At 32.0% G+C, this 10,453-nt stretch overlaps 1 protein-coding gene and 1 non-coding gene across 2 annotated transcripts; both read left to right on the top strand.

Moving 5' to 3' along the window:
- The first annotated feature begins 2,143 nt into the window (after positions 1 to 2,143).
- LOC112999844 (small nucleolar RNA SNOR75) lies at positions 2,144 to 2,227 on the top strand. The gene has a single exon (XR_003265062.1). It is a non-coding gene; the product is annotated as a small nucleolar RNA SNOR75 (small nucleolar RNA).
- A 3,436-nt stretch (positions 2,228 to 5,663) lies between these two features.
- Positions 5,664 to 8,116, top strand: LOC100792252 (oxygen-evolving enhancer protein 1, chloroplastic). The gene is made up of 2 exons (XM_003547960.4): positions 5,664 to 6,077; positions 7,160 to 8,116. The coding sequence occupies exons 1-2, from the start codon at positions 5,841 to 5,843 to the stop codon at positions 7,916 to 7,918; spliced, it is 996 nt and encodes a 331-aa protein (XP_003548008.1). The 5' UTR covers positions 5,664 to 5,840; the 3' UTR covers positions 7,919 to 8,116.
- The last annotated feature ends 2,337 nt before the right edge of the window (positions 8,117 to 10,453 follow it).

Below are 10,453 nucleotides of genomic sequence, written 5' to 3'. Positions count from 1 at the left end.
GTATATATAAAAGCATGATAATTGGTATCAAAAGAAAAAAAAGTATAAATCATTATAGTATAGTCGGTGATGAAGTGTAATCTGTTAGGAAAATAAATTTGTAGATGGTGGAGTTTGATATCAGCCTTACCCTAGACAAAAGAACTCCATTACTTAGCTTTTTACCCACACCAATGCAGAGTTTATAGTAAATTATCCAAAATAAAATAAAATAAAATAAACTGTACGTGTTGAACATCAATGCACATGGCAATCCTGAAAAATTCTTCTCACTACTATTTTGGAATATTCAGGAAAAATAGTTAATAATCAATTCGATTAATGTTTGAATTTTAATTGATGGAAAAAGTCATAAAGTCTAACCTCATCAATTTTCTTATTTTGTCATCCCACTCGATCTAAATTCAAATTCAATACAATTAAATCCATTAAATGAAATTGATTTGTATTCTATTGACTTTTTTATTTTCATTTTATTTATTTTAAAAAACAATAAATAAACCTTTGTAAATACAATAATTGCAATAAAAGAAGAAAAGTGTAGAAGGATGAAAATAAAAAAAAAGTACATAAAATTTTAACCATGGGTTAGAAACAAGAAACAAAACTGAAATAATATTACTCGTGCTGGTTTTATGCACATAATCAATTTGGTGTAGGTAAACATAATTAAATTAATTATCTATGAGATTTCATGAAATTATACAAATTTTCTTATTTTTAACATTTACAATAACTTCACTTACAACTAGGGATGAAAATGAGGCAGGCCAAGTCAAGCTTTACTAGGCTTCAACTTGGCTTGAGTTGAATACGCAAAGCTTGAGCTTGATTCATTACTTGTCATAGGCTTTTTTTTTTTAAGGCTGAGCTCGGCTTACATAAAAGTCTGACTTGGCCTACGAGACTATTTAAAAACCAACTTAAAGACGTCTTTAACCAATTAATTATTTTAAAACCTAGTAAAATACTAACTAAAAAAAGAAACTTATAAAACTTGGTATAAGTAATGTACAAATCCAAAAATAATTGTTAAACAAAATCATATTGAATTCAAGTTATTTAAACACAAAGTATATCAAAAGAAAATGAAAAAAAAGAGAGCATAATATTAAAAAATATATGGATTAGAGATGATTTATACTAATACAGCCAAATAAAAATATTTAAATTGTCTAAAAATGTCTTTACAAAACATTCTTTTCTTTAGAAGTATTAACCTGGTTGCATTATTCTTTTAACTTGAGTCTTTTTCTTTTTAAAATTTTTTCACATGCAAGTGAACTCTCTAAACACTTTATGCCACTTCATCATGTCATTCATAATTCCATAAAAATGGTATAGATAATAATTATTATTATTATTGTTATTATTATTATTTAAACAAGCCGGCTTGTCAAGCTTAACAAGTTTTTTTTATAGTTTGACTTTGGCTTTTTTTCTAATTTTTTTTTTAAAAAGCTTGAGCTTGACCTTTATAATAAACAAGTCAAGCCGAGCCTTAAATAGGCTGAGCCATAAGCCCTTGACAAGCGGCTCGGCTCATTTCCATCCCTACTTACACCAATTTCAATGTATATTTTTTAAATAATTAAGAAAGTTAATGTAGAAGTAAAAAAAAAACAAAAAAAAAATCTGTAATTTCAGAAAATATTAAGATAATTAGTGTAATTTATTCTTTTAAACTATAGTAAGTGAACATAATCAATTATAATCAATAGTGTTTGAAAAGGAATAAAAAAATAAAATTAGATATCCAATGCAAGAGAATCAAATCACTTACTGAATAAGAGAATAGATTTCAAAAATCAATACTCTCTCTCTCTCTCTCTCGTAAAAGCCGAAAAATGGGTCTAGCTTTTTTAGGCGCAGTAAATTCTGATTATCAGCCCATTCAATCCCCACAGCCCAACAAGTGGACCCATTAAACCCTTGTAATTTTTCCGAACCCTAAATCTTCACGGACAGAAACGGGGACTACTTAGGTTTTTCAATTCACGGCGCAGGGACCGTGGTCACTTTTTAATCTCTGTATATTCCTTTTAGTTTGTTTCATCTTTTGCTAGTTTCTTATATGTGTATTTGACTTGATTGATGGTGTTTTTAATGAATTGATTTTGTTGAACATACGATGGTGTGGTTTTCTCGGTGATGATCAAATAATGATGACGAGTCCGATCCATTCTTAACCATTCTGACGAAAAATCTAGGCATTTGTCTCAGAGGATTCCGCTCTTCCCATCACGTTTTCTCAATTTGTTTATTTCTCTTTTTCAATTTTTTTTTACCATATTACTTGGCATTGTGATGATAGGTTTGAATGTTTTCATATGATGAATACAATCCTCCTACTCATTCTGAATGCCATCTTTATTAATTCTTCTTTCAATTTTGTTTTTGATTGTGTCCTAGAGAATAGAGAATTCTGTGGCGGTGATGATATTGAGATTATTTTATGCATTGAGTTTTCTATGATTTGTTTCAAGCACTTTTGAGCCACTCTTTTCTCTTACCGATACTGTTTTTTAATTTTTGAGGCAGAAAATTTTAATCGATTTTGATTTCTTGTATTTCATGAAGGTGAAATTCTTTTGGTTTTATTCCTTTGACGCAAATTTGCAACGCAAGTTGATGCTGAAAAGAAGTAAAAGGGCGTCAATTTGTTGTTACATTTTTTATTTTTTGTGGTTGATTTCTTGTGTTTTTTTTAATTAAAAATTTAGACTATGAATAATATTTTCTTTGGATATGAAAAAGCATGAAATCTTGTTGAATCACAACACCGAAAGTAAACAATCATTTTGGTCTTTCGAATTGTAATTTATTCCTTTGGAAGGGTAAACCATCTGTTTTGTTAAAGTTAATGTTTCATAAGTAAAAAACACGTGACGATACAATGCTTAGGTTACAGCTATTTGCACGTGGTAATCCTATGTAGGTTCAAATATTAATTTAAACAATTTTTTTTAATAAGACTAATATGATAGACAAATTGTATTTTTATTTTTATTTTAATACGTTTAAGGATCCAAGTCTGATGTCCAATCGGATTTACTTAAACCCAATATACAAATGCTTTATTTTTGTTATTCATTTTAAAAGATCTTTAAAGTGCATTGCGTGACCCCAAAGGAGTAGTAGGGCAGTGCTACAATGAACTATCAACAACCCTATAGAGAGTGATGATGAGGAACTCTACTCTTCATCCACAGAAGGGCTTACTAGTTCACCCCTTTGATGATGTGGAGGACTACGCAGGAGATAATCAATGGGAGGAGCTAATTAGTAGTGTTGTATGGAATTGTTCTACTAGGGTTTGTGTGTGGGATCGATGGGCTGATTGGATCTTTTGATTGGTGTTGATGACTATTATGATTGTGTCATGATGATATGCTAATTTTAGTTGTATTTCATTCAGTTGTATTTGGTACATTTGATCTACTTGGAACCTTTTCTATATGATACTGTTATACCTATTATATTATTTTTTTTATTTGTAGTAAGATGCAATGGGTGAAAATTTTACTTTTCATAAATAAACTAAGAAAGTGATTTTAAAATGAATTATGATAAACATTTGTACAATGAGTTAGGGTTAATTTGATTGTATTTTTGGGTACAAAAATGATTGTTTAGTGGTACTAATTTACTTTTGGTAAATAAACTAATAAAGTGCTTTTAAAATGAATTATGATAAACATTTATACGAAGAATTTGAGTTAATTTGATTACATTCTTTATTACAAAATTGGTTGTTTAGTGGTACTAATTTTATTCCTTTGCCCTTCTAATTTTTTTATTGCTCTTCTAACACTAAACACATAAGATTTTTCAAAAATAACTTGTTAGAAACATGAAAGAGATTAAGAGACTCATAACATTATTTATTTTGTAAAAAATATAATATTTCTTTTACGAAATATTACAAACATTTTTTTTTCCAATAAAATAAACTTCTAGAATCATTGACTATCTATCTTAACCTAATTGATGATCAAACTAACTTTAACAAGATCTATTAGATGTCATGCATATTATCATTTATAATATATAGAATCATCAAAATAGACATAGTAGTCAAATGACCTACTAGATCAGACTTTTAAATTTGTGGCCCAAAAAAAATTGGACCACTAGATTAGGCCAACAAAACATATAGACTTGAAAGCTAGTTGTCTAATATATTTTTTTATAATTTATTTTTTCATGTAAATTACATAAAAATTAATGTAAAAAATGGATCAATTTAAGCCGACTTGATAGGCCAATTCAAGCTAGCAAATCAATGGCTCATATCAAAATTAGGTTATCCTGCCAAAATTATCTATTTTGATAGTTCTAGTGATATCTTATTGTTGATTGTGACAATTTACAACAAATTTTGAGAAATACAATGAGAAATACAAAAACTTATAAGATAATTTCTCATAATAATTCTAATAATTAAATAAAGTGTGGATTTTTTTTCTATTCCTCAAAACTTATTTGTCCATTTTTATTTGTGGGACTTATAATCAATTTAAAATTTGAGATTCAGTTTGAGGCTTAGATTCACATGATTCAAGAACTTAGAATCACAAGTTTTGAGGCAGTTCGCCCGAATTTATTTGTGGGACTTTGAATCAATAAAAAAATGCTATTTGTTTCATATTTATAGACTTTTTGGGTTAAGGGTCAAATTATATGCTTTTGACACTATACATTGAGTTCTAATTGTCTATCTATGATTTGACACTTGTCTTTAGAGTATGCATTCTGATAACTACCAAAAATTGCCTCGAGACGACTTTGCAATGGTGTTTTTGAGAAATAATTGTCAAAAATTACTCATGAGCACTTTCTGAACTATTCCTCAAATTTATTCTCTTCAAAAATATGCTTGCTCTTCACATTGCAAAGATCATCAAGGTCTTCATGGTACTTGGTCATTTTCTAACTTCAAACTTCATCATATTCTTGAAGGGTAAATTTTCGAGAATACACTTTTCAAGAAAAACAATTTTTGATGAATTGCAATATTATGTTTTTGCACCTCGAAAATACTTCCTCTTGCCCTCAAAGAACTTTGACATAGCAAATCTTACACCAAGTCACTTTTCGAGGAAGACAAATTTTGAAGAATTTTAATATTATATTTTCATACCTCGAAAATATTTCCTCTTGTCCTTAGAGGATCTAGACCTAGTGGATTTTTACATAAAGTCACTCTCGATACCCCCACAAAAATATATAAATTTACTTAACACTCCTAACATATATCCCCAAAAAATATTTACTCAAAACATTTCAAGAGTGAACAATTTTTATTTTTTTTTAAATTCTCACCAAAGTAAAAATATTAAAAGATATTTTAACACTTAGTGAAAGTAATATTCTGAAATACTTATTAGAAGTGGTCTACTTGAAAGATCATATAAAAACACATTTATAAATCTAGATAAGATCATACTTACACATCCCGATATTTTTATTTTTTTTACCTTTTGACTTCCTTAACCTGTGTTTAGCATTGCATATCTTATTTTTCACCATGTTCCTCCTGATTTTGAAAGGTATGAGTTTGTGGTTGGTGGGATCCTAGTCACCAAAACTCTGACAGAAAGACGAAAGTATCTTTATCCCAATTGAGAAGCATGCAACGTGGCAACCAAGAGAACCATCTGCATTAGCATGAATCATCCAATAAGAGATCACCTTATCCTATCCGTTATCTTACTCAACTCTGACCATAGCCACCAAATAATTGCACTCTCTCCTCTCTCCACTCTCCACCAACACAAAAGCACTTGCAAACTAGTTTTGTTTTGGGAACATCATCACATTACATTAGATTGGTGGTAATGGCAGCGTCACTACAAGCAGCAGCTACTTTCATGCAACCCACCAAGTTGAGCAGGAGCAACACTTTGCAGCAAAAGTCTACTCAGTCCATTTCCAAGGCTTTTGGTTTGGAACCTGTTGGAGCTAAAAAGGTCACATGCTCCCTTCAGGCTGATCTTAAGGACTTGGCTCACAAGTGTGTTGATGCTACCAAAATTGCAGGATTCGCCCTTGCCACCTCTGCCCTCGTTGTCTCTGTATGCTCTCTTGCTTTTCCTCCAATTTACTGTCATTTTGTTCATTGAAGAATTGACTATCTTCTGTTTACTAAAATAGTATATAGTATCATAGTGAAGTTCAAGGTTAGGTTTGACCTAGGAGCACCCATGTCCCTTCACCTTTGTTATCAAATTTTGAATTCTTATTTTTATTGTAGGATTTGTTTGATAAACGATCTTCTGGTATGTAAGTAGTACCAGTCATTGACATATGTTGCATTTGGAATTATCAAATGAGACTTATGTCAGTAATTTAATTGTCTTATGACATTCAGCATAGCACATGAATGAGATGTTAATTTGTGCAAGGAAGTCACTGCCAGTGTCAAGCATAGGGCTCAACCTTTGTAAATACCATCTTAGATTACTAATTAATTTGCTATAGTTGATGAGACGAGTTTTGTTTAGGAAGTAAATAGTAAAATTAGTCCTTAAAAGATCTAACCATAGTCATATTAGACCCATCATGACGGAAATTACGCTTGAAGTCTTTGAATATGCACTCATTGGTCAAATCAGTCCTCATCCAACAAATTTTGGGGACTAGTTTTACTGACCTAATGTATTCATTCAGGGTTTATTTATTTATTTATTTGAGGGAATCAAAGACAGTTATCACTGAGTTTACAACAATTCACACATCATGTTCAATCAATTAAGCCCAATTCCTTTGATATTCATTCAGGATTAATTTAATGATTAAACGCATAGTTAGGATTCGTATATGTAATAACATGAGTAATATACTTTCTAAAATACTCTTTGTTATTAGCTGAAATTTATAAGAACTTACCAGATCATATATTTAACGAGTCTTGATGCAATTTTTGCGAGTCCTAATAAACAGTACGTGAAAATAAATAATGGGCTAAAATGGGTATTTTAGAAGAGATGTTAATGACTGATGAGTGATGTTGTTCTTTATTATGCGGATTATTGAGGCAAAACTCTAATTCTGAAAAGAAAACACCCAAAAACACCTATTAAAGTGTATCTAAGTTTTGTACTCACTTTTAATTACTATTGGCATTGTACATGACTAACTGAGCAAGGACATATAGGGGGCAAGTGCTGAAGGTGTTCCAAAGAGGCTAACCTTCGACGAAATCCAGAGCAAGACCTACTTGGAAGTGAAGGGGACAGGAACAGCAAACCAGTGCCCAACAATTGATGGTGGATTGGACTCATTTGCCTTCAAGCCGGGGAAATACAATGCCAAGAAGTTGTGCCTTGAGCCAACTTCATTCACAGTGAAGGCCGAGGGTGTGGCCAAGAATGCTCCCCTTGAGTTCCAAAACACAAAGCTCATGACACGTTTGACCTACACTCTGGATGAGATTGAGGGACCCTTTGAGGTGTCTTCTGATGGCACTGTCAAGTTTGAGGAGAAGGATGGCATTGACTACGCCGCCGTGACAGTTCAGCTACCGGGAGGCGAACGTGTGCCCTTTCTCTTCACCATCAAGCAGTTGGTGGCATCAGGGAAGCCAGATAGCTTTAGTGGGGAGTTTCTAGTCCCATCCTACCGTGGAAGCTCTTTCTTGGACCCCAAGGGAAGAGGTGCTTCCACAGGTTATGACAATGCAGTTGCTTTGCCTGCTGGTGGAAGAGGAGATGAGGAAGAACTTGCCAAGGAAAACAATAAAAGTGCCTCATCATCCAAGGGCAAAATCACCTTGAGTGTCACCAAGACCAAGCCTGAGACGGGTGAGGTTATCGGTGTGTTCGAGAGTGTTCAACCATCTGACACTGATTTGGGAGCAAAGGCTCCAAAGGATGTCAAGATCCAGGGCATCTGGTATGCTCAGCTTGAGTCATAGAGTGTTTTGTTTTCTGTTTTGTTTGTTGGCTCAGATTTTGTTAGTAACTTCATGCATGGTGTTGCTGCATTATCCCTTGACCCAACTTTCCTAGCACTACTGAGAGTACTGTCATGGTTGTATATTATATCGACCTCCAATTACAATGTTTAAAATTCAAGGTTTAAATTGATGGTGTGTGTGAGTTTTCGAGCTCAATTTTTTACTAGTTGGAATTGCATCGTGTTATGTGTTTCATTACACCTAATATGCTAGTCACTAGCTAGGGAAACACTGCATTTGAAGATGATTGCAATTGACCCTTGGAGAGAACTCATGTGCTTGAATATGATACTTACTCTTTCCTTCTTGTACTACATTCGGAAGATTGACAACAAACAATACTAAACATTTTGTGTTCATGATAACATGTTTTCAACTAAATCATGTAATTAGATTATAGCTTATAGAAAAGGGCATTTGACAGACAAACAATACCCAAATGGCTGAAATATAGCATGAACTAGCATGGTGGTCGATGGAATACTACACTGATTCATTTAGCAGCTCTTTTTAGATCACGATAGTGTGCAGAATATATATATATGTAAGGGGTCCTATAGACTAACAAATGTATGTTCGGTTTACCTTGTTTACAAGAACAAAAAAATGTGCAAAGTATCAATTAATCTTGTGTGCGTTTATGCCTTTAAAAGGCCAAAACCTTGGGTCCATTTACGGACCTGAAGTTTCTTCTAGGCCTCACAACTCACAATCAACATTAGGCCCATTAGTTACATTTAAGGGCCTAATAAAACCACTAGTTCTTCCTACTGGCCCGTTGGGCCATAAAATAAATTAAGGATAAAATATATTTTTAGTTATTCTATTTTTGTTTGGTGAATCTTGTTTTTAGTTTCTAAAATCTTATATCATGCAATTTAGTCCTGAATTTATAAAAAAGTGTGTTTAGACAATGGACTTATCTCCAATTTCTACATGTTTTTTAACTTCAAGTTGTAAGGAGGACTAAATACATTTTTTATAAAGTTTGCGGATTAAAATGTAATATATAAAAATTCGGGGACTAAAAACAAGATTCAACTAAAATATAAGAACTAAAAACATATTTTACCCAAAAATTAATCCAAAGATTTAACATATCAACATTAAGAAGGATACAAGGAAAAAACTGAGAAAACTAAAAGAAATTAAGAAGAATATTGAAGTTCAAAATTTTGTAAAATAAATATTTATCTAACTTTTGCAATTATGTTAAGCTAATTAATATTATTAACGTTTTCATTTACTCTTTCCAACAAGAAATTATGATAGATATGACTAAGTATAATTATAAAAATTAATAAACTTATCACATATATTAATTTGATTGGATAGTAATGTAAAAATTCTTTATGTATATCATTTTCAATTAAAATAATTAATAATAAATTGTAATAATAATGTGTGAGAAGAATATGAAGTGTAAGCAAGAGAATGACCTTAATAGACATGTGAAAGACTTTCCCTAGCAATAAGTATAGTTCCTATAGACAAAAAAGGAACCAATATGGTGCTCATAATAAGGCACCTCTCTTCCTTAGTCATTTGGTTTGGCCCAAGTCATTAGGAAGTAAAAAAAATTCACAAATACGACAAGCTATAATGTCAATAGTGAGGTTGGAATCACTACACATCATGTGTGGTGTAACACACTATTATAGTTTGAAGGATATCACAAAGGTTAAGTTTCACATGGTCTATGACAACTTCGGCTCAAGTGCTTGTATACTATTTTGTGATATGGGCTTTCAAAATGGCTAGCAAAAGATGGAAGTCTCGCGCGCATAAGCTTGAACCACGTGGGCTTGTTGTAGTGCAAATCCACTTATTTGTCCCTCCCTTTTTATGGTTTAATTAATTAATTAAAATCCTTTTGAGAAATTATTCCATTTTTTAATTACAAAAATTACGGGATTTTTGTCATTAATGTTTTTTGATTGTTTTCTAATTATGTTTTTAATCCCTATATCAATCACCATTATTACGCTTTAATCAACCATTATTTTCTAACGTTTCTTTGTCCTTCACCAACTTCATAAATAGAGCTTTTCTTACACTATTTTAAACACAAGGAGAATTATCTCTTCTTTCTTCCTTTTCATTTTCTTTCTCTGTTCCTGGGTTCAAGTTTTTGCTTGTCAATTTTGTAGCCCTAGCATGTCTGAGAGGTTCTTGTTGTATCTTAGGGGACTTGTGTGGGATATTGCGGATAAGTCTTATAGGACAGTGTTAATACACGTCTCAAGAAGACATTGTTCATGATCTAAAACGTAGTTTCCAACAATCTAAAGGACTTATTATGGCTGAAGACATGAACGTCGATATTGTCACTCAAGTGCAGACTACTACCTTTGTCCTAGACAAGTCTAAGATTGAGGTTTTTGTTGGTCAACATTTTTTACACTAGCAGGAACATGTTGACACACTGCTTGACATGGATAAGGTAGCCTTCACCCTTACCATCAAGAAGCCAAACTCTGCAGCACCTATCAA

This window comes from Glycine max, chromosome 16 (genome assembly GCF_000004515.6).
Source record: "Glycine max cultivar Williams 82 chromosome 16, Glycine_max_v4.0, whole genome shotgun sequence".
Classification (NCBI taxonomy): domain Eukaryota; kingdom Viridiplantae; phylum Streptophyta; class Magnoliopsida; order Fabales; family Fabaceae; genus Glycine; species Glycine max.
The sequence above is the reverse complement of the archived record's forward strand: the minus strand, read 5'-3'. Positions and strand labels throughout refer to the sequence as shown.